General features: G+C 31.0%; 1 protein-coding gene across 1 annotated transcript; it reads left to right on the top strand.

The window, feature by feature from the left end:
* The first annotated feature begins 10,038 nt into the window (after positions 1-10,038).
* Positions 10,039-15,678, top strand: LOC118053556 (growth-regulating factor 3). The gene is made up of 4 exons (XM_035064865.2): positions 10,039-11,066; positions 12,090-12,444; positions 14,702-15,105; positions 15,283-15,678. Exons 1-4 carry the CDS (start codon positions 10,811-10,813, stop codon positions 15,288-15,290), a joined length of 1,023 nt encoding a protein of 340 aa, XP_034920756.1. The 5' UTR covers positions 10,039-10,810; the 3' UTR covers positions 15,291-15,678.
* Positions 15,679-25,448: the final 9,770 nt, after the last annotated feature.

Consider the following 25,448-nt stretch of genomic DNA (forward strand, 5'->3'; position numbering starts at 1 on the left):
ACTTCCATAATACTTGTTTAGTTTGGATGTATTTAAATACACAGAACTTAAGGTAAAAAATTAAGGTTAATTGAGAAATTAACAAGTTATAATCTAATGATAAAACAACTAGAACAAAATCTAAATTTATAAAATATCAATAAATGTTAAAGGATCATTTTCTAATGATCGAAGTTATAATACCATTTATAATAAAAGCAAATTATAATGTAGATAAATTGAGAGTTGTAAAATATCTAAAATTAAATATTAGCATCATAATTAATTATCCATGTACTATTAAAACCAGGTGCATATAATATTTTTATTATACGTGGTTATTACTAATCCATGCAAATTAAACTCGCGATATGCATGCTCCATGTATTTTGAGTATGTTCTAGCCAAATACACCCCTCCTTAAGCAAGTATTTTGCTTGAATATCTTGGTGGGATAAATAAATCAACATCAAGAAAATAGGCATATTTTTATTAGCTAAATAAATTGAGATATCCATATATTTATTAGTTGAATAAGGGGGTGGTTCTCTTCTTTATTGAATTATGAAATTAAAAAGAAATAGAGACATCTACACTACTAATATCTGCAATCTATATACCTGATAATTTTTGATAAAGGTTGAAAATGTGGCAATAATTGTAGTTTAAAGTATTTTTAAAATATAAAAAGAATTAATTAAATTTGTTTAAAAGAAACATTATTTCAACCGTTCCAAATAGGCTAGAAGTGCACATGCGGACACCACAACTTTACAGGCCCACATGTAATTTTCTGTCCTCATCACAAATCTTAAAGCCTTTATTTTCAGTATAAAACCCACAATGCAGCGATGCAGTTTCTTTTACCTAAACTTTTCGTCCCCATCACAAACCTTAAAGAATGCGTTATGATTACACATGTGAGAAAGGGCAAGTTCCCATTAAGATCTTGCATTCGTAGAAACTCTGTTTTCATGGCAACAATTAATTACAACGAACATCTAAAGGGACACTTTGAACATAAATTTAGATCTGGTAAGAAATTGTCTGGTTAAAGCTCATAACAATTTAACAGAAACCAAAACATTTAAACTCTCTACCGGATTGCATCAATGTTAAAATCAAAGTACAGACACTTTTGTAAGAATGTAGCAGAAATCTAGCTGCTTTTGAGTTCAGCTTCCCACCTTTTCAAACAACCATTCCATAGAAGCTGGGAATTACCATTAATGCGCGCGCAGTTCAACCAGCATGAAGCTGGGAATAGTTGATACTTGATACCCGATTAAAATCTGTTGTGTGGATTGACTGCCGGTGGTTGTCTATTGTATTTTGAAAGTTTTTTTGAAAATATTTTAAAAATTTTTTACTTTAAATTAATATGTTTTTAATATTTTAGATTATTTTGATGTTATAATATCAAAAATAATTTTTTTAAAAAATATTATTTTAATATATTTAAAATTAAAATTCACTTTGAAAAACACACTAATGTCTAATTGAATAAAGGAATTCATATATATAGCATTAACATATAGATTCAATGGGATATCACCTTCTTTAATTCCATAATTAGCCAATAGCATCCTCGAGCTTTTCTTTATGATCAGGAGCGACCTTCGAAGGGTGAAAATATCAAATCTGGGCGCTGAAACTCTTATGTGCTCGGAATTTTAGAGAGTTTATAGAACACAAATACAAAACTCAAAAAAGGGGTTTGAGCATTCCATATCAGAATCTCCTTGAACGAACTGTCCAACTCCCATCCAACCTGGTAGTCGAGGAACTTATATTGTAAAAAGCATGCTTTCGACGTATAAATGTAGCAGCTAGAACCACAGAGTCAACCACAACAACCAGAATATAAAGACATCCACCAAAGGTTGCTTAAGAACATGAAATTAATAAGGGAACTCAAACGTGTAGTAGCCAAAGATGAAATCTTAGGTTGCCCGTACTATGCCACTCGCTATCTTTCATTACGTAAACGAATAAGCTATGATACGTCTAGAAGAAGATGATGGGCGAAGCAGATGCATTCATAAGTCGAAAGCAAAAAAGAAGTGTCCATAGTGTATGCTGCAAGGTAGAGAAAACTACAAATATTCAAAATAGCAAAAGAAGGATAGCATGTTGATGAACGTCCTAGTACAAAGCAAGCTAATAAAACTCCATGCATACAAAAGTCTTAAACAAAAGCAGGTTCGAATGAAGAGAGGGACTCCAAGCTTCCTGTGCAAAAGAGAGGGTATAGCTGCTATTGACCTGGTTGTTGAGTGAATGCGTTTGCTGGTTTAAAACCACTCATTACAGATAAGAGGTTCTGTAAGACTTGTGCGCTAACATGACAAATAAATGTGAGAAAGGAACTCTTTGAAACAGGTTTTGAAATTTGTAAGCTGTGAATTGTGATTGGATGAGAAGTATATATTCTAGTGGCCATGCTAGAAAAGAAAAGAAAAAAGTCAAATATTTCACAAGAAGTAAAGTTCTATATAGGAAAAAAAAAGAAGAAGAAGGCAAAGTAGTCATCCATTCATGCTTTACTTTTGCATTAACACATTAGTTGCTCAACATGGAAACCATTTTATACTATACTATCATTTATTTAGTGGGAATTTTTGGAGATATCTCCATTTGCCTTTATTTAGTGGGAATTTTTGCATTAAAATGCAGAGACAAAGCAAATATCAGCAAAGAAAAAACCAGTTAAAAAAAAACCCAAATCATGAACAGCAGGTATGACCAATCAATGAAGATGAAAAACCATGCATGAGCATGGTCTGTGCATTTCCATGGGACTATGCTCCTGTAATTTTCTCTGTGTCAAACTCGTAAGTTAAAGACTTTGACACCCTAAACATGTCCCAAACAAAAACAGCAACCATTTCTAAGATGGGTTGGCAAATTCTTCTCTTTCTAATGCGATTTTGTTACATGAAAGTCAGCTGTTGTAGTTGCAGCAGACATGAGCTTAAAGTATCAGGTTAACGTAAAAAGGATGAGTCTTTAAGATCATTCGAGAAGAAACCTCAAATATTATGGTATCAAAACGATGATCTAAGAGGCTACTGCAATGGTTGATGCATTAGTTGCTGGGTTTTGACGAGTAAAATTTACATGAATCATTTATTTTTAATTCGATTGGACGAGAAGTTTGTTTAGCATGATTTTTAAAATATAACTTCTTATTTATAAATTGTTGTTTATTTGATAAAAGTGAGTTAAAATACTCTTAAATTAAAATATATTTGCTAAAAATAACTTAAAATGATTTTTCTTTAAGGAATGAAAGCCATACTGGTTAAAAATTCATAAGCTCAAAATTTTTACTATATTTTATAATAAATCTTATTTAAATCAAAAGTTATTTTTAACCAAATGTATTTTTCATTTTTTTAGTCAAAAGTCAAAAGCAGCTTAAATCAATTTACAAAAATTATATAAAATAAAAACTATAGTGTATTTTCTCGAGGAAAAACTTCGTATGCCAAGTATGCCAGACTTTTCAAGGGCGAAGGGCTGTAGGGAGCTACTCCTATCATCTGTTCATGAGAACTAATTTGAATACATATTTAACAATAAAAAGAAAAGAAAAGTACTAAAATCAAGACATGAGTCATCCTTGGTTTATAAATAGATTTAGCCCAATAATACCACCATACAAACAGTGAGACAAAACCCCATATTCAAAAAATTAATATATATATAATAATATAAATGATATAACTTAATTAGTCAGGTTTTATATTTGCTCTTTAAGATCACTAGTTCGAGTCTCATAAATCTCATGGTCACTGGAGACTTACATGATCATTAATTTCAAAACTCATGAAATTATTCGAGATGCGCACAAATTAATTTAGATGCCCACATTAATTTAAAAAAAAAATTATAAACCCACAACTTTCATGGGTCTTTTATTTGTTAAAGTTAGAACCCAGCAAACCCTAGCTAACTCACTGCAAGGTTGGATCCACAAAAGTTGTGTTTGAGATTAAACTTACTTATATAATACCAATTCTGATATCATGTATTTAGTCTTAATTTAAATATAAATAAAATATATAAAAATTAAATTAAAAATATTATTCTATTCTTACTAAAGTTGCATAAATATTATTTAACATTATTTTTCAATGTCACCTGCTTTTCGCAAGCATCCGGTGGCTTCTGGGTGGTTTTATCGGCCATTAAAGGTTTTCTCAGTCGGTAGGTTGTCTTTTTCTTTTTTTTTTTTGGGCCCGGTGGACCCAGTCCCAATACAGCCCATCATGTGAGGTTGCTGTCAGCTAAAGGGGTGGCAGTAGGTGGTTGAGGGGACACATTAAAAAGGATTTTGAGGAATCTTTTATTTGTCCCTTTGTTTATTACTATTTTTTTTTCTTATTTAAAAGGATTTTTTTGTTGAGAAAAAGAAGTAGCAGATATTACTATTATTACTATGCTGCATAAACGTTGCTTCACGTACCATTCACATATGTTTTTTTTTTTTTTTTTTGTATTTTGTTTATTTAACTATTTTTTTCAATTAAAACATTAAAGGTAAGAATCTGGAAATACGAGATAAAAAAAGAAAAGAATTGATCCCACAAATAAATTTTATCTAAGAACCTAGAAAAAAAAATAATAAAGTAAAAATTGTTCAAAAAAAAATTATATAATTGTAAATAATACAATATGGATATATCAAATTAAATGTAATTGAAAGTGTGGTTGGCAATTCAATTTGCAAGTCTAATGGTAATTGCATATTTTTGTAGCACTGGTAATTAACAAATAGTGAGATTTTAATAAAACATATCCTGACATGGCCCTACACAACACTCCATTATTTTATCTGATTTTGTAGCAGTAAAATTTCAACAAATAAGGCAGCAACATCAGAGCACAATAAATACAAAAACATGGCTTCCAATAACTTTGTTCAACTGACCACTTCATGTTTTGATGGACATTAAAATCATTAAAGCATGGTCACGGAGAATTTTTTAAAATTCAAGGAGCATCGACAAATTATTTCTTAAGGAATAGTTCAACCACCATCTAGATCAATAATAATAGATACATTATCTAAAAATGCAACAATGAAAATATTTTAAGATAAAAAATTAAAATTTTCAATCGATTGACCGGTAAATCTTGAAAACCATTTTTTATAAGAAAACCTTCAAAGATATTTAGAATTCAATGAAAAAAAAAGTACAAAGAAACAATTAGAGCAAAGAGAAAACAACTTCAAACATTTCAAATATTATTCAAATTGCTTCTAATGAATTTCAGAAGTTAGCCACATACTATTTTTCATAAATAATAACAGTTATTAACAAACTGTGAATTTATAGTAATAAAATAAAGGACATCACTATTATTAAGAAAATTCTTCAATTATTGATGCTAAAATTCAATTTTGTTATGTGTTCAATAAAAAAAAGCTAAGGATATTCAAGAACTTTCCCTTTATAAACTTGCAAAGTTCCTCTCTAATTCATGAATAAAAGTTGAATAATTAAGACAATGAGAAACAAGCTTTATGAGTATTATCTTTCTACCTAACAAAGAGGTGGACGAGGAAGAGAAATGAGCACAAACAACAACATTGATAGATTTTCACATCAACAATTTAAAGATAATCAATCTTAATTCTAATCCTCAAATAATAATAAAAAAAGAATATGACAACAATCATTTAATTTTTTAGAAGTAAAATCCGGTGGATAAATCAAAGGTTGAATGCTTCAAGTATTGCAGGTATGGACATTACAAATATGAATAGAAATAATGGTAGATTTGATGGCTTGTCATATGAATGAGAAAAATAATGCAAGATTTATGATATTTAAAAATTGGATGCAGCAATCACATGAGTCAAGATAAATAAGTTTTCTCTAATTTAAATGAATCTTATTAAGATTTTGTGAAGTTTGACGACGAGTCTAAAATTCTTGTTATGGAAAAAGAATTGGCAGCAGTCCAAACTATGAAGAATATTGTTCTTATCATCTTCAATGTTCTCTTTGTTCAATAATTGAAAATAAATTTGCTTAGCATTAATCAACTTCAAGAAACAGAGTATGGAGTTTATATAAAAAAACAATATATGTAGAATTGAAGATGAAAAATGGGGTTTAATTACTAAAGTAAACATAGCAGTGAATCAATCATTTCCTTTATATACTCAAAATATAACACATTCATGTTTTTCAATGAGATTAAAGGAGGAAGCATGGTTATGCCCTTTCACATGTTGTTTTCTTAATGAGATTTTTTTTAATGTTTTTCCTTTTCATTCAAAATTTTAGGTTGTCCTCTCAATTTTTTTTTATATGATGTCCTTATTCTCTTAATTGCTATTTTATTCTATTTTTTCATTATTTTGTATTTGATTTATTGGGATCTAGCCTCTGTTGTTTTTTTTTTATAGTTTTTAGACCCGACACAGGATCGAGACAAGTACCAATTCTGGAGTTGAGCAGGTACTCGAGTTAACTCCAGTCAACCAAATATTTTTTAATTTTATGAATAAGTAAAAATGACATCATTTAAAAAAATTAAAATAAAAGAAAATAATAAATATGTTTTGACCTGGTTTTGAATGGATTTGGCTCAGGTTAACCAAGACATAGGTCAAATTGGGTCTTTTAATTGTTCTACATTGGATCAATTATCCCCCAATCCCTTTTAAAACTCAGATTAGCCTAAGCCCCAAGTCATCTAGGTCATGGGTCAACCTTTTGGGCCGAGCTAGGTTTTAAAATAATGGCTTTGTTGATGGGGGGCTTTTCGTTTAGTCACTAACTAGGGTCATGGATTTGAAAAGTTGACACGAGTTTACATCATTTGTTTTACCGATTACATCATTCGAAGTTGTTCATTTTGAGTAATGAACTTCGTTATTTTATTTGGTTTACTTTCAATCAGGTTATCTTCATCTCATGATTTAGAGAGAAAGTTTAGCAGGGTGGCCCAAGTTTTTTTTTTAGATTGCTTTTTTGTTTATTTTGTCCTTTAGAAATCGATTCTTTTTAAATTAAGCTTCGTCTTTTCACCTGTTTTGCTTTCTATTAGACTATCTTGTTTGCATGATCCTGCTCGTGAGTTTTGGTTACCTCACCCAGGTTTCCTATTATTTTTTAGACTTTTGTTTATTCGTTGATTTTTTTTTGTTTCATCCTTCAACTTTTTGATTTTTAGGGATGTTAATCGTTATTTTTTTCATTTTTTTTTATATGTAAAGTCATTAATATCTTTCTGTTTTAAAATACACTTACAATGTTTAAGCATTTTTTTATACATTACAAAAAAATTGGCTCAACCCATGACAAAGCGCGAGCAAGCTTTCTAGTTATTATTATATCATAAAGGTTAAAAATTGAGGTGTTAAAATTTAGGTGGGCATATCATATTCTGAAATTTGTCTCAAACTTTTACCCTAACATATTATTATTATTATTATATAAGAGAGGATCAAATTCAATATTTCTTAGGAAAATTAAAATAAAAATGTAAAACACGTGGAGAAAGTATTGTTCACAAAATGTGATTTACTGTAAATTAAAATAATAAAATTATGCTTTTGCCCTTTTGAAGAAAACTATTAGCCTTGCACTTAGGGTTATTATTCTCTTTTCACAAAGTCCATTAGGCATTGTGATTTATTGGGAGCAACTATTTTTATTTTTTGCACGGTATAATTACTTAATTGCTTTTTTGAAAAAAAAATATTTGACTTGGGTTAGGTTTTTTTTTTTTTTGAAATTTCACTACAGCACATAAAAATAACTATTGCCATTAAATTCAAAATTTCCTTACCTTGCATCCAAGGGCTTATTTGTATTTTTATTTTGGATTTTTTTGTGTGTGATTATCTTGTAATTTTAGAGGAGATTTGATATTTTAATAAATATAAAAAACGAAAAAGGTGTTTGGCGTGTGTGTTTAATGCACTAGCCTATAAGATGCCTCATTATGTTTTGGTGGCAATAAAATATGGCATTCCTTGCTGTTTTTCAATTCATCATGGCGGGGCTTACCTCTCTAGGCGGCGTATGTGGTGGATTTTCCTTTGGTTTGTCACTATTTTGACGCTTTATTGTTTCTCTCGTCCTTGATTTTCACACCTCACTTTCCAAAATTTCACAAGAACCATTCAATTTATTTTTTCTTCAGATTTAGTTTATATTATTTCATTTGATATTTTTTATTTAATTTATTTTATAGAATTGAAATTTATTTTCAATTTAATTCTTATTCAATTTTTTAATATGATAGATTTGATTCACATTCTTTTGATTACTATTTTATTTTTTTAGATCATTTTTAAATTTGTTTTTTTTTTTTCACGATTTCATCCTCCATCTTTTATTTTTTATTTTTTTCTTTGACAAAGTTTTTGAATTGATATTTTTTTTATGATTTCATCATTTAACATTAAATTGAGTTTTGTTTTTATTTAGCCCATGTCTAGGATTTAATAGGTTTCGAATTTGGGTGATTAACCACAAATTTAGAAGATTCAACCAGACATTTATATTTTTTTAAAACTCATGTTTTTTTTTCTCAGTTTCATTCTTAGGCATTTGATTTAATTAGAGATCGGACTCCGTTATTGTTTTTTATTTGCTTCCTATAGAATTTTTTACTAATTTTAAAAATAATTAGGGTCTTTTTTCTTGTCGTTTTTTATTAAATTTAGCTTTTCCCCAAAAAATAAAATTTGATTTTTAATTAAATTAAATTAGTTGCTTAAATATAAGTATGGTATATTCATTTCATGAAATTTTATTTGGTTGACTTTTGTGATTATTGCTCAAACAATGAGTGCAAACTGTTTTAACTGTTGTTATAACAACATTTCAGAGGAACATTACAACCATCTTGGTAAACTCCTTTTGGTAGTGGGCTTGTGTTCACCATAAACTGTTTTTTTTCTTCTCCCAAGTATGATACTGGTGACTTGATATTTTGAAAGTATTTTATTTAATATGCGTCAATTTTTTTACTTTCTAGCAACTTTATATTTTTTCAAATATATAAAAAAGTTTTGATTCATGGCATAACACGGATCAATGAATTAGTGAGGGCACTAATAAAAGGATGTTTGAGAATATAGTAGTGGTTGTTTTTTTAAAATGTTTTTTCGTATGAAAATACATCAAAATAATATTTTTTATTTAAAAAAAATTATGTTTAACACCAGTACATTAAAATAATTTAAAATTACTAAGATAAATTAATTTGAAGTAAATAATTTTTTCTAAAAAATACAAAAGTAAACAGTACCTAAGAATTAAGTTAAAGCTCGCTGATAGCCTGACATAAATTAAAAATTTTTTATATGACTATAATTTCAAGTCATGAAACAGAGGAAGATGAGCCAAATTAAGTGTTTTTACTGTTACGGTGAATTCCTTGGCCTAAAGTTAAATAGCAATGTCTTCTTCTCGACTTGTTGGAAGGAACAATATAATTTTATTTTATATTAATATGAATATTTGGTTGAATTATATATATCTTAATTAATTTTATAAATTTTAAAATTAATAAACATATAAACTTTTAATAATTCTAATATTTATAAGATTTTAACTGATAATTTTTTAAAAAATAAATTTAAAATCTAACAAATTAAATTATATAGCCAAAAATAATATAAAATTTGATATAACGAGAAATTGCCATACGTAATTGGATTATCATCTAAAATAGTTATTTTGGTTTCCGTTGATGAAGAGATTGTTTGACAGTGAGTTTAAACCTGTGTTTGTTGATTTTTTTTTTTTGCTAAAATTGATTTTGGTTTATATTTTTTGGATTGTTTTGATGTGCTGATGTTAAAAAAAAATTTTTTTAAAAAATAAAAAAATATTATTGATATATATTTCGACATAAAAAACTATTTGAAAAGCAACCACTATCATACTGTTAAACACCCTTGAAGAACTGACGGAGGGAGGGAGAGGAAGCATAGCATCTCTCCACTTGGGTGATGCATGGTGACCCAAAACACCATTCCTCCATGAAAAAAAGAGAAGAAAAAACCGAGGCGTTGCCAACCACTTGAACCTATTGTGGGTCCAAAAGCCATTAAACCCACGTTCTGGCAGGGAAAGGGGAGTAGTGGAAATCACTTCTCCAAGAAATAAGAAAAATGAAAAGCAGAAAATACAGTCACCACCCCATTTCTAGGCTAGAGCTTGCCCAAAGCACCAGACAGGGTTTCATACTTTTCTCCAGTTGGCAATCACTTTCACAGGAAGAGAAAATTACAAGACAAAAAAACTAGACAACACCTTACAAAGTAGCTCCATGCTCTATATATGCACACACACACACACTTGAGAAAAAGCTACAAAAGCTCCATGCCCCCCAACCACTAAACAGTAAATAATACATCTGATGAGAGACAGGCTTGCTTGAAGATGGAACAACATCATCTTATAGCAAAATCACCTTCTAATAATTAGCCAGTTAGCTTTACAATTAATGGCCTATGCCCCCTCCCCCTCCCCATTAAAATTCAGACCACACTTGGCCCTAAGGATCCCCTCCTCACAGACACTGCTCCCCTTTCCCAACACAACAACAACCCACACTCACTCATACGGTAGTGCACGTACGTACACCCACAGAGTCACTTGTTTACTAAATGGTTCAGACACAGCTTGATCCGTGTCCCATGTTTCTCCTCATCCCCGTCACTCACTGCCCGTGTTTCCTTTTGGTTTCTGCTAAACTCAGTAATCAGCAGTAAGTACTAGAGTAGTAGCGATATTGTTAGTGGCCAGTACTAGTGGTTGTAGAAATTGAAGTGGTGGTGGTGGTGGTGGATATGAATAGTGGTGGTGCAGGAGGGGTTGGGGTTGAAGGTGGGGGTGGTGGAGCAGCGGGGATGGCAGCTGGGGGAATGGGAACAGGAGTGATGACAATGAGGTCACCATTTACAGTGTCACAGTGGCAAGAACTGGAACATCAAGCTTTGATCTATAAGTACATGGTGGCGGGTCTGCCTGTTCCACCTGATCTTGTGCTCCCTATTCAGAGGAGCTTTGAGTCCATTTCTCATAGATTCTTCCACCATCCCACCAGTAAGCCAGCTTTGTAGATTCTTACACACACATATTTACATTTATCTGTGTGTACTCTCACTTCTTTTTATTGTTTACTGATTTAGTGTATTCATTGGATTTTTCTTGATTTGATCAGGGGGTCGTGTTGAGTTAAGAGCTCCTTTCCTTTTCCATTTTTTTTTTTTGTTTTTGTTTTTTCAATTTTATACATTTTCTTTTTTGGATAAGCACTTTCAAGTTTACATATGTTATGTTGTTTTCTTGATTATCATGGAGAAGCATTTCCTTTATTATCAAGTATTATTTTGATAAATATAAATTTCTTCTTGTATCCTCCTTGTGATCTGGTAGATATGGATTGTGAAAATTCCAAAGATGGGCTTTTCTTTTTTATTGAATTTAAATCTACCTGAACTTCTGTTTTTTGTTTGTTTTACTGCTTGTTTTCAATCTTCCCAAAAAGCATAAACCACCCTTTTTGCACCTGAAATTTATTTATTTTGAATCACAGTTGGTTTTGTGGCTTTCTACTTATTTGATCAATATATCAGCTTTCAAGGGCAAAAGATTTGTCATTTTTCTAATTCTGCAGATTTTCTTAAAGAAATAATAATTTTAATGCCAATCTTCTACTGGTTTTGTACACTGTATTAATATAAACTTTTCTTGCCATGGCCCTGCTACTTTCTCCAAGGATTTTATACTTTATTCATTCAAGGCATTTGACACCATTATTTTTCTAATTGTTGACATCAGAAGATGTTTTCAACTGATTTGATTCTCTCTTCAGTATTTCTTTAGTCGTGTTATATGGTTATTGTATTGATTATGAAATGCCATATCACTTTTTTATACCAATTTCTGACACTGCTGGTTGTAAAGGTTTTACCATTCTTAATATAATGAACTATCATGTTCTCATTGTTCACAATGTTCAATATTATATTACATGTGGCATTGTGTGTCTCTCATGCTTGTCTTATTGATGATACGAAGTTGTTAGTTTTGGATTTGGATAACATTTTCAGTATTATTCTGTAGTGAGCTATTGCACTTTCTATGGCAAGAAGGTGGATCCGGAACCAGGTCGATGCAGGAGGACTGACGGCAAGAAGTGGAGGTGCTCCAAAGATGCCTACCCAGACTCCAAGTACTGTGAGCGCCACATGCACCGTGGCCGCAACCGTTCAAGAAAGCCTGTGGAATCACAAACCATGACACAGTCATCGTCCACCGTGACATCACTGACTGTTACAGGAAGCAGCAGTGGAACTGGAAGCTTCCAGAACCTTCCATTGCACACATATAGCAATCCCCAGGGCACTGCTTCTGGAACTAACCAATCATATTATCATATGAACTCCATTCCCTACGGAATCCCAACCAAAGATTACAGGTATCATTGACCTTTTATTTATGGGTTATGCCCTTTTTGGATGCTTTTAGACCAGGAGATTGAATAAGAGACTCTGAGATGAGATAACAAAGATGATTCACTGAGCTTATTCAAGCATGCAAGGTCATGTTTTTCATATCATTAGAGTAATCGGTATTTAGGAAATGAAAAGAATTTAATCCAAATATATGCTTTACTATATAGATTTTGGTTTTTATGCGTACTGCATTTCCTGTTAGAAGGTAGATTGTGGATTATGGTAATCTGGTTGGTGAAATGTTTCAAAAACATTTAATGTTTCTGTTGGGCTCCGACTTCTGGATCCTGTTGTCCACTGGGATGGAGAGGAAATACTGTCAGAAAGGAATGTATTTTTGTTTGTCAGTCTTCATCTTCCTTTGGTTTGGTACTTTACATTCTGTATCTCCGAAAAATAATCCAACAGCTCTGACAGCCTTTAGAAATTGTCTTCAGCTTATCACTGGGTGTAGATTTCACTCTCTAGATGAAAAGATGGCTGAGAGACAAAGGGTTAGCTTGGTAATTTTGCAGATATTTTATGCACAAGGATTGCTTGAAATTTTTAGAGTATAGAGAGTTGTCAGTTTCTACCTAAATATGGGTGGTTCTGAAGATAGTTCTACAGGGCTCAGTCTTTATTTATGTTTTTTTTTTATATAAAAAAACCTTTAACCTCTTCATGCAAAACAACAGACTTTCTGCTTAATGATTGGAGCTTGTAATTCAATCCTGTGTGTAAGTATGCAATACGTGTGGATTTCATTGCTAGGCGCTTTATGTTCTTTTTTCGCATTCAGACATGTTTCCCTGTGAAATTAGGAAAGCTTTATCTGCTTAACTGTTTACAGAAAATGCATGTTGGGCCCGTTGATAAATTGCGTGGTAGGAATTGTATGGAAGACTTGTGATCCAGGTAGTGGATGTGCTACATAAACTTTTCATTTTAGCTAGGTGCAGGCTTCTGGGCCCTGATGTCTGTAAGAACAGCCGTCAAAATCTGCTTTTTACAGAGTGTCAAGAGTCTTTGCTTTAGGTCTGTTTCTTGGCTTTCTGTGTTTGCTGTTAAGTTTTTTGTGGAATTCTGACAAGCACCCTGAATTGTCTTGAGCATGCAAATTTTTGGCATCTTATTAACCCTCTCAAGTTTCTGTCCAAAGGGTAAAAGGATAGAAGGGGTCTTCTGGGTTCTGCAGAAATTAATGTTAGACTGGTTAGCTGCCTGGGATCTTCTGAGAAAAAGTGTGGTGGGCACTTTACAATTTTATCCTGCATATGTGTTCTTGGAGACATCTGTGAATGTACTCTCTTTACTATCTGCCAATAACACGTTACCCCCCCCTTGTGATAAGCTTTTTTCTTATGTCTAGGTGCTGTCTCTCTTGTTTTTTTCTCTGTTACTCTATTTTCCCTTTTGATCTGAAAGATTTTTCTTTTTAAATCTAAAAAAACAATAAACTATTATTGTCAACTGTCAATTTGTATGTTGAACCCTTTGTATATTAGCCACTTCATTTTTCAACCTGGAAGTGGTTGACATGTTCGTCTTCAGTACAACACAATTCTATGCATCCCCATGGAGCTTCTCCCATGCTTTTCTCTTTGTTGACCATAGCTTACTCACTTGCAGCTTTTGTGCTAGTCAAGCTACAAAAGTGGGCCTCACAATGTAATGATGTAAATACTTTGAGTTGTTGAAATTGTCTGGCTGCTGGATATGAGCATACCTGAAATTGAGATGAATGTAATGGTGTCATGACATCTTAGCATGCTGCTATTCATATTTGGATCTTAAAACTCGTTTAGCTCCTAATTCCTGTTGTTTTCCTTCTAATCTTATCCGCCTTTCCAGCCTTCTGAACCATCCCATGGCTGGTTCCTGACATGTGTAAGAAAGGTCTCCTTTCATTTTATTGTGTCACATTAATTAGGGGTCCCCCTGAAAACAAATCAATCATCTAAATCCCACACTGAATTTAGACGAAGATGTGGCTAAAGAAACAGGACTGCAGTTGCAATTCTATTATTATCCGTACAAAGAACATATGATTTTCTTTTTTTTGTGAGATGTTGAATGCCTTGTAGCTAGACCAATATTGTCATAGGTGATTGACACCTCTTCTACCAGCATTGCTGACTCTCTTCGTGATTTAGTTATTCTCAGGAAATTGTTTTCTGGGTTCAAAATGGACATTAAAAGAAGATTTCTATTGAGTTTGTAATATTAATGCCAAAATAGGTATCTTCAAGGACTTAAGCCTGAAGGTGGGGAGCATAGCTTCTTGTCTGAAGCCTCAGGAAGCAACAAGGGTCTTCAGATAGACTCACAGCTGGACAATGCATGGTCTTTGATGCAGTCCAGAGTCTCATCATTCACCACAGAGAAATCAACTGAAAACTCGATGTTGCAAAACAATCATCCCCAGCATTCATTTTTCAGTAGTGATTTCACCACCAGGGAATCTGTCAAACAGGACGGGCAGTCTCTTCGACCCTTCCTTGACGAGTGGCCAAAAAACCGAGACGCCTGGCCTGGCCTCGAGAATGATAGTTCCAACCAGACCTCATTCTCTACAACGCAGCTGTCGATATCCATTCCAATGGCCTCATCTGACTTCTCCACAAGTTGTCGTTCTCCACAAGGTGGGTTTTTCTTAGGTGGTGTTTGACATTACCGTATATGTTAATATTTTAAAAAGTTCAAAAAATATTATTTCAAAGCATTAATCTCTATCATATTCATACTTAAAAAGATGATCATATATATTTCCATGTAATGTTCATCGTTATCTAACTCCAGGCCTGGATATTTTGCTGCAGATAACTGAGAGGACACTAAGAATTCACAAAACAAAGCCAAAGGTGGTCCTGGCCAAAGATTAACACATACTTGTGCTAAATTTTTGTGGGTTTTCTGCATTAATGTGCTGTGTAACGTCTGCTGCATTTGCAAGCACAAAGTTTTAATTGCGGAAATAAAAAACTCCGACAGGTGATTTGAGAAACGGGGAGCAGTGTGGGTGGCTGTAGTGAATCAAGGGTAGCAGTTTTTGCAGCCTGGCTTTGATAGACGTTCTCCTTGGTACACTGAATAAAGCTGCTCCATTTATGTAAACTAATAGCTTTTGTAATCCTGACATCGCTGCCTTCATTATCTATCTCTATCCTTAACTCCTAGGGTGGCAACTGGCAAGATTTGTTCAGATTTAAGGTAAATGTTGCATCAGAATCAAGCATCGATATAAAACCTTGCCTGCCCTGACTTGGCTGGTTTTTAAATGCTCAAAAAATCTAGATTTGTAATTAATCTGGTTAAATTCGGGTGATCTATCACATTAATCTGGTTTATATATATATATATATAATTTTTTTATAGCATATATTTTATGAAATGTTTTATTAATTATATTTGTTTCTTTTAACTTCTTTTATATGGGATACCTATATATATAATTTCTATTCATATAGGAATGTTTTTTAACTGTTGTATACACGAGATGACGAAAGTTTGCGGTATTCATCACATTACAAGTAAAAATACAGATTAATTGACAAACAAAAATGTAATTTGCAAGAAAAAAAATAATGTTTTTTTAGGGATATTGGCTGTTCCTTGCATCGATAAAAAATTAATTTAGTTTTATAGCATGATAAAATAACCTTATCATAATGAAAATTATAATAATATACACTGAAATATTAGAACTTATATCATGTTATCGACTTCTTAATGAAATGATATATTATTTATAAAGTGATCTATTACTTTCTGAGATATATTGAATATATTTGTGAAAAAACACGGTATTTCAGCATTATTAATTCAATTGGAGGAGTATTATAATTGAAATTAAAAAAGAAAATAGAAAAGAAAAGAAAATGAGGGCGAGCGTGCTCATTGGGAAAAGGGAGAGAAGTGACGTCAACGTCAGGAGTGCAGAGAGAAGGGGCCCACACCAACAGACAGCTAGGTATTTAGGGTATCTAATAAGCACTCACGTGGTCGGGTCACCCTCCCTCTCTCTCTCCCCTTCCGCGCCCTCCCATTTATTCTTTTCTTTTCTTACTTTTACCGTGCATACCCTCACCTGCGACATCAACAAGCAAACAAAAACCTAATTTAAAAAATTGATTTAATAGTCCTGTAGTTGTTTTGAATTCAAGATTCAATATTCATATTCAGCAAGTTTATTTTTAAATATACTAAGAGCCCGTTTGGCTGCGACTACGGCTACGTTTAATTAAAGAAAAAAGCACTTTACTGTTCACTGGGCCCCACTTGAATTTTGCGTTTTTAACACAGGAAACGGAAAGCAGGAATTTTATGCTTTTTTTACTGTACATGTTAATTGCACTGTTCAATGAACAGTGCAATTAACATGAACATTATATAGTGTGCACTGTTCATGAGAACAGTGCAGGAGAACTGCACTGTTCACTCAAAACCAGTGAACAGTGCAATTCTCTTGCACTGTTCACTTGCCTGCGTCTTTCTTTTTTTTATTTTTTTTTATTTTTTATTTTTTTTTAGTGTGTGTTATTTTTTTTAGTGTGTTATTTTTTTAACATTTTAAAAAAATAAATTAGTTTAGAGTGAAATTTATACCTGATAATATTTTATCTAATTTTATTACATGATAAAAATATAGTTTTTGTTTGATGTATTTCGTATGTAATGAAATTATAAATGGTTTTATGGAATAATAAAAATATTTTATATAAAGTATGATTTATTTCATGATAAAATAGCAATAGTTAAATCTACAATATTTAAATTAAAAATCATAAGTACTAATATATATTTTTAAAATTATTTTATAACCTCAATTTTAAAATTATTTTTAACCAAACACATTAAACTACTTTTTCTTCAACTTCAATTTCAACCACAGTTTTAACCAAACACCTATTTTTTCAAACCAAACTCAACTAAAAGTACTTTTTATAAAACAACTTTTTTTAAACCACAACCACAACAGCTACCGCAATGCCAAACACACTCTAAGAGTATGTTTGGTATTGTGGTAGCGATTACTTTTCAAATAACTTTTCGTGTCGAAATACATATCAATGATTTTTTTTTATTTTTAAAAAATTATTATTGACATCAACACATCAAAATGATTCAAAACATTAAAATCGTATTAAATTTTAATAAAAAAAAATTGAATTTTGTGGAACGCGGTTGAAACCGCGTTCCCAAACGGTTCCTAAATCAATGCAGTTTTGCATCTTTAAAGTTTTTTTAAATTTTTTTTTGATATTTTTATATTATTTTGATGTGTTGATATCAAAAATAATTTTTTAAAAATAAAAAAATATTATTTCAATACATAAACAAAAATATTTCAAAAAGTAACTGCTAATACGATACCAAATAGTCCTAGAGTGATAAAAATTACGTTTCAAGATGCCTTTTCATATAAATTTATTAAAATAATATTTTTTATATTTAAAATTTATTTTTAATATTAATACATTAAAATAATATAAAAATATTAAAATATAATTAAATTTTAAACAAATAATATTTGAGCCGTGGTATGATTAAAACAAAAACATATAGTTGCGCCTAATCAAATTGATATTAAAGAATTTTAAGAACATCACCCCATTTTGGATACTTTACATGATTTCTATTGGTCCCAAAAAAAAATCAGAAATGTTTTTAATAAAATGCAGGTCGTGTAATTGTCCCTACATGGCTTGCATGCACTTGCAGATTCTGAGCAAAATCAATTCAATCCACAACTTTATTTACCGCCACTTGCGAGTATACTTTGACTTTAAATTTTAACCAGTGATGTTAAATTAGCTGGCATTTGCAAAAGGAAATAAGTGAGAGGTACATTATTATTTTTATTATTATTATTATTGTTATAGAGACTTGCTTTTGAGCTTGACAAGGAGATCACGAGGCAGCAAAGATATGCCAGCCTCCGCCTAGCATCTTGCAGGACACATGGGGCAGGACATCATTCATCCTGATATGAATATAAATGCATGACACATTTTACGTAGATTTTATTAGTAAAATGTTTATTATGGAATAAAATAATCTTTTTAATCTTATCTATTTGGTATTATCATTTTAATCAGAGATAAATTAATCTTTTTATATATTTAGATACATGTTAAAATAACTTAAATATCCTATTTAAAAAAAAATTAAAACTAGGGTCTAAAGATTTTTCAGTCTTTTAATACTTTGATTAAATAGTTAAGTGATTACATTGCCATTAAAAATAAAAAAAATAAAGCTAACTTTCGAGGAAGGAGCAATACAGTTTTAAAACAAATATATAAATATAATTAAAAAACTAAAACTAAATATAATTAAAAAAAACAAAAGTACATAGATGCAAGCTCTTGAGAAGTGTCCGCCTCTATTTGAGGGAGGTGTGGTGTAAGTGTCTCCAGCAATCAAATGCCACTTTCACAATGGGTTTTGAAGTCTCGTATTGTTCTCTTTTTGATGGTTAAACGTGTGTTCATGAAAGTCAGCGATTAGGTTCAGTGAAATTTTTTCTCTCTCTCTCATCGCCTCGAATTTATCATCAGCCCTTCAAAAAATTAAATATGACTTGTCAGTTTGTAATTGTATCAAATTTGATACTCATTCTTTTAATTGTTATTTATTTTAATTTTAATGTTTTTTTAAGTTAACTTTTGTTTTAACAAATTTTGCTCGTCATCATTTTATTTTATTTATTTTTGTTTTCAATTTGGTTCTTATTCTTTTGATTATTATGTTTTTTTATTTTTTATTCTTTTCTTGATTTTTTTTCAATCCTATCCCTCAACATTTTATTTCATTTAATTTTTGTATCTAATTTTGTCCTTATTATTTTTATTGATATTTTTAATGATTTTCTTGATTTTATTTTTCAATTTAAATTTCTCATTATTTTCTTTCATATAGTTTTTATACCAGATTTGATCTTCATTGTTTGGATTGCTATTTGTTTTGTTTTTTAATTTTGGATGATCATGAATTTTTCTTGTTATTTTTTCATGTTTGCCTTCTAAGAGGTGATCTTGATTTTATGACCTGGGTGACGAGTTTCGAGCACTAGCCTAATTTAACTTTAGTTAATTTAGGTATTTTTTAAAATTAATTGTTCTTTTAATTTCATTATTCAACATCAGGTTATTGAGCCTTTAGCTTTGTTATTTTTCTACTTTTTTGTATGGTTTTTCATATCTAATATCCTTTTAATTTGGACTTCATTAGAAATTATTAAGAGGAAGATTGGGAAGCTGGAAAATTAATTGAGAGGAAACGGGAAATGAGTTTAGAAATTAATTGAGACGGCTGCTTTTTTTCATTAATTAATTTAGGTTACAATTTAACTATTTATACCTTAGATATGGGTAACTTTTTTTTTAATGGCTCCGGTTCGGTTTGTTGGTTTTTTTCTGTTAAAAATTATGGTTTTGACAATTTAATCGGTTTTTCATCCGGTTATTTTGAACACCCCTAGTCACAAGTAGTCAAGTTAACTTGGATTGACTCAAGTTTTTTTTTTTACACTTTTTTTTTTTTTTTTTCAATTTCACATTTCATCATTTAGTTTATTTGAGAGTTGATCTTCATTGTTTTATTCAAACTTTTTTTTTCACGTGCGAAATTAAATTGAACATGGAAGGATTAACATTGAAAAAAAAAATGATTGAACCGAGCTATTACAAAAGGAAAAATAAAAGAGAGGTTAAAGCAACTGTATTGTAGTTGTTCACAATGCAATTGTGTATTCAATCATAGTAAAATTAATAGTTAAAGGGCCTTTTGTTTTAATTTATTTTGTTATTGTAATGTTATAATATAAATAATTTTTTTATAACATGTAGCAAAAACCCTATTCACCAAGACTTATGTGACCGTGGATTGAAATAGTCCCTTAAATGTTTTATCTTATTGGTGCAAGGTCTTTTTACTTTTGCGCAGCTAGCTTGGTTGTTACAACCTTGTGATTCATTTAATTATCATTGGAGATGTTGTTTGATTGGCTTGATTTGGGCTTTGGTTTAGCTTATTTTGAGTTTTCATTGTGGGATGCAATTGGGTTGGTGCAATATTTATTTTTCTTCACTTGCTTAGTTGAGTTACTGTGGCTTTGGCTTTCATTTTATAATCATGAAATAAGGCTTTATTGTCTTGGTTTGGGTTTTAATTGTAGATTTGTGCTGGTTGGCTTGCTTTGGTTTCTCATCATGGGATGTGGTTGGGTTTTTATACAATGGTTATGAAATTAAATAGTCACTTTGAGCATTCTTTCTTTCGGTGTAAGATTTAATTGCATTTTCCCTGTCAATTTTGGCGACATCACAAGGCATTGATTAGGATTTTTTGATATCTATTGTTTGCATTTTATTTTGGCTGACTTCTCCACAACCTAGGTTTTCCCAGTTAAGCTATGTGTTTGGCTTAGTTATTGTTGACTGAATTTTGGGTTTTTATATCTCTATATGGGTTTGGTGCACAACTTTTAGTGATTGTCATCATTGGGCATTTAATGCACCTACCCCTCGATTAAAATTTTTTTGGATTAGCAATTTATTAAAAATGTTAATGAAGTAAACAAAATATTTTAGATAAGAAAGAGTAAAGATTAACCTATGAAAAAAAAAATTGATTTATAAATAAAAGGAAAGAAAATTGAATAAAATAGAACAAAATAGAAAAGGGTGAAATTGAGTAACATTAAATGATGATAGAGGTGTTGAATCAAATAAAAAGATGAAATATCGGGGTTTAAAGTGAGAATTTAAGGAACATGAGGTTATTGTGTGAATAAAAAATTACATATAAATAAATGAATAGGAAGCCATTCATGGCTGACCGAAGAGGGGAATAAAGGATTTGTGTGATTTTTCTTGATTTTTCACCTATTTTGCATTAAATTAAACACTATATAATATAAAGAAGGGGATTAAAAGAGGTTTGAAAGGAATTTGGTCTAGGATCAAGGAACCTTTTGGGTTGTGAGGAAAAAAAGGAATATAAAAGAAAACTTGATTATAGGGCTTTCTATCTTCATTTTTTTTCTTGTGAATAAGTAGTAAGATGTTTTGATTTATGATTTGCATGCACTTCTAATGATGTGTCGATGAGTTTTGCATGAAAGAACAATATGTAGAATTTTAAAGAATGATTGAATGTTTAAATTAGTGTTATTATGATAGATTGATGTTGATATACATGTAAAAAAAACCTAATAGGTAAATGAGTGATTGAAAGAAATTGTTGAGTGAGATGTTATGGTTATTTGATTTGGATTTGAGCAATTATGAGTGTATATGTGTTAATTAGAATAAGAATTGATTGGAAAGAAAAAAATTAAGTGGATATCTTGTTTTGGCAAGAATTCCATTCGGTCTTAATGGGGGTTTAGAACTTATGAAGAAATTGTTTAAATTATTATGTAAATTGTGTGGGAACTATTGTTGATTAGATGATGTTTAAGATAAGTAAAAAATATAAGGAATTGAAAAGAAAAAAGAAGAAGAGGTTCACCCTATTATGGACTAGTTTCGGTCAAGAGGAGAAGGAAGTAACAAATAAATCAATGAGTTTAATTTGTTAAAAAATATATAGAGTCAAGCTAAATGAATTCCAATGAATGAATAATATATTAATTAAAAGAGGAGATTATTAGAAAGATATACGCATTACCATGAAATGAAGTTTTATTTTTGTAGAATATGAAAGGGAAATGATTGAATTAATTAAAAGAAAAAATGATTGTGGACATGTTAGCTAAGGAATCTTAAGTAGAGAGTAAATAGATGAGAACAATTTAATTGAAACAAAAAGAAAGAGAGAAGATTGAATTACTTGGAAAGAGAGATTTTGATGAACCTAAAATAAATTTGATTTGATTAGAGAGGTTGCTGGAAGATTGCAAACTGTGGAAACCATGGTACACCAGACAATCATAGGTAGGTGAAACAATTATATCGAATGGAGTTAATTGAATTTCCAGGATGTTAGTAGTTTTACTTACTTAAATGTTTAATTATATTATTTTTTTGTGATCATGATGAGAAAAGTTTGGATGATTTAACATGTGATATAATTGGTATCCAAAAAGAAATTACTAGAAGTCTTGGTTTTCAAAAGAAAATACTAGATTTATTGGCTTTCAAGTTGGGAATGTCATAAAAATAAGTATTCATATAAGAATACTTGGTTTTATTAGTATTTAACCAGAAAATCCAAATCGACTTTCAAGTTAGGAATGCCAGATTAATGAGTATTCATGTAAGAATACTAGATTTCATTGGTATTTAGAAGAGAATACTAGATTGATTAATTTTTAAATTGAAAATTTTGAATTAATGTATATTTATGTGAGGATACTACATTTTATTTCATTGATTTTAAAAAGAGATTTGAAATGGCATGATGAGATTGATTAATTATGATACTTTGAAATGTTTAAAATATAAAGTAGATTTTGTTGAGATTTTAGTAAAAATTTAAAATATAAAATGGGATGATGTATGTATATAAATATTTGTTTTTGCTTAGAAGGTGTTTCATTGGTGTTGCAAGTTAGTTGTTCTCTCTGGAAATTGTTAACAACACATTGTCATTGAACCAAATACGTTCTTTTGCCCCTAACAACTCTTTGTCTCACTTTTTTTTCACTGTTTGTTGTTGTTTGTTTCATGCATGGCGGTGGGTCTTTTCCTGTGTGGCTAGGCTGCACACTTCTTGTTATTTTTTTTATTACAAGCTCTGTCTGTCCATGTTTTATGGGCACTCTCACTAATTTTGCTTGGTTTTGGGTGCGCTATAACCATTTTTGGGTTCCTTTGAGAGGCGCCCTCCCAGCCATTCAGCTGATCAGGTCTTGGTTTCTTTTTTTGAGTTTTCTAGATTGACTGGTTTTTTTTCTTCTAAAAAATTAAAACTGAGAAAAATCCAGGCTCGAGAACCCAGAGATTGTTTTTATACTTCTGCCTTTTCTCATATGTTTTTTACTCCATCATTTTCGATTCTTTTTTCGTTTTGGAATGCTTTTTCCTGGGTTTTTTTTGTTCTTTCATGTCTTTACCGTTCTTGAGGCTGCTCATCTCATTGCTGTTTTGCTTTTTCAATTTGTCTATTGACAGAAAAAGGTCTCCCTAGGTGTTGTTTTCTCTCTACAATCACTTCCCTGGTTTGCTTTTCTTTTTTGTCATTTCTTTTTAATCTCTAGCTTCGTTTGTTACCATATATATATATATATAGCTGTGTAGATGAACAGCTTCGTGCAAAGAACAAATAAACAAACCAGTGTTGTGTTTTTTTTTTTCATTGGTTGTGGATTAAAGAAACGATTTGTGCAATGTACTTCTAGAATCTGTTGCTTTTGAGGCCATCTTATAACACCACTTATTGTCTTTAACCATTTTTCTGGTGTTGTATGGATGCTAAATAGTGCATGAGATCGTGATGTAGGAGAGGCCGCTTACTCTTCTGGAAATTAGAGCTTACTCCAACATGCTAACATCCAACACGAAAGCTTCAAAGTTATCTTTAGTTAAGCTTTGTATTGTGTTATGAATGTATTTCTATTTGTATTGTGTTAGTTCTTGAGGATCAACCAGACTTAATATTTGTTTCATCTCCCTTTTCAATTTTCTAGCATTCCTCCACTTGGTAGGGTGGGTGCCAGAATGCTATATTTTGGAAACAAACAAGAAAATATTTGTTTTTTTTTTCTTATCACATGGTACTTTGAAAATAATTCACAAGGTCGTTTTCAAAGAGTGCTTAGAGGGTAGGAGTTTAGAATCCTAAGAAGATTGCAGACTAGGTTCTTAATTACAGGTGGCGTTGCAAACATTTCATGGGATAAAAAAAAAAACTGCATGACTGGAAGAACAGCTAACTCCTTCGATCTCTCCCTCAATCTTTAAAAAAGGCATCGAGATAGATGATTAGAGCTTAGAAGAAAATTGAAAATAAAGAGAGGACGCTTGCATGGTGACCTGCCATCCCCACTGATCTAATGTCCAGTTCAGAGGGAGAGAACATAAACAAATTCATTATGCACTCCATGAAAATGAACCTCGGTACACTGCACACGCCCTTCAATATATACATTTACCATTTTGTTTTGGAATATAATACAATGGAAATAAAGGGTGTTTTGGAATATATAATTGTGATTTGGGTATAGGGTTTTTGTTTAACGGATGCTAGCAGGAAACCATTACTGCATGGAATCCAAAGACGTGGATCTATATACATTTGGAAATCTTTCATATGACAGTTCCTCCATTTTTTTCTTCAAAACAACTTCAATGATTATGCATGTTGTGTGGTGTTGAGAAAACCGGGAATAACCGAAAACTAATATTTATCATATCACAATTTATAAATCACAAGTCTCAATCCTTTTTTTTTTTTACAATCAAAATTAGAATCAAACATTAATTAGCAAAATAATACAGACAATTATACAAATCAACACCAAAATTTTTACATGAAAAACCCGATACGGGAAAAACCAGAAGACTGTAATTCACCTAAAAATTTCTTCTATCAACAAATAATAAGTTCATAATTCTTCCTCATATTTAACTAAGAATTACAATACGCATATCATGAAAAAAAATTTATTCTTAACATTAAAGAAGAAATATTTTAAAAAAACCTCACAACACTAGCAATTATGATTTTTAACAAAACAACCGGCTTATACACCACTAATCTTTAAAATAACGTCAGTGATTATGCGTGTAGTCTGACATTGCCTTCTGTTGAGCGTTGGATTGATTTTTCTTCTGGTGCTTGGCCTGGCACTAGTTCAAGCACTTTGATATGTTGGATTTTATGCTCTTTCTTCAGGTTCTGTAGACCCACCAATTGAAAAGGGTCTTGCTGTTCTTGGATTACAGTTATCAAGCATTTAAACTAGCCAAGCTTAGTACTGCTTCCATCCCTATTCTTTAAAAACTTGCGTTTAATGTACAAGTATGTGTTGGGATTT

This window comes from Populus alba, chromosome 13 (assembly GCF_005239225.2).
Source record: "Populus alba chromosome 13, ASM523922v2, whole genome shotgun sequence".
Taxonomy (NCBI): Eukaryota; Viridiplantae; Streptophyta; class Magnoliopsida; order Malpighiales; family Salicaceae; genus Populus; species Populus alba.

Bases quoted from the DNA above. Each gene is read 5' to 3' on its own strand.
- LOC118053556 (XM_035064865.2), top strand. From the start codon at position 10,811: ATGAATAGTGGTGGTGCAGGAGGGGTTGGGGTTGAAGGTGGGGGTGGT. The intron at 11,067-12,089 runs GTAAGCCAGCTT...ATTATTCTGTAG, and splicing joins ATTCTTCCACCATCCCACCA to TGAGCTATTGCACTTTCTAT. The intron at 12,445-14,701 runs GTATCATTGACC...ATGCCAAAATAG, and splicing joins ATCCCAACCAAAGATTACAG to GTATCTTCAAGGACTTAAGC.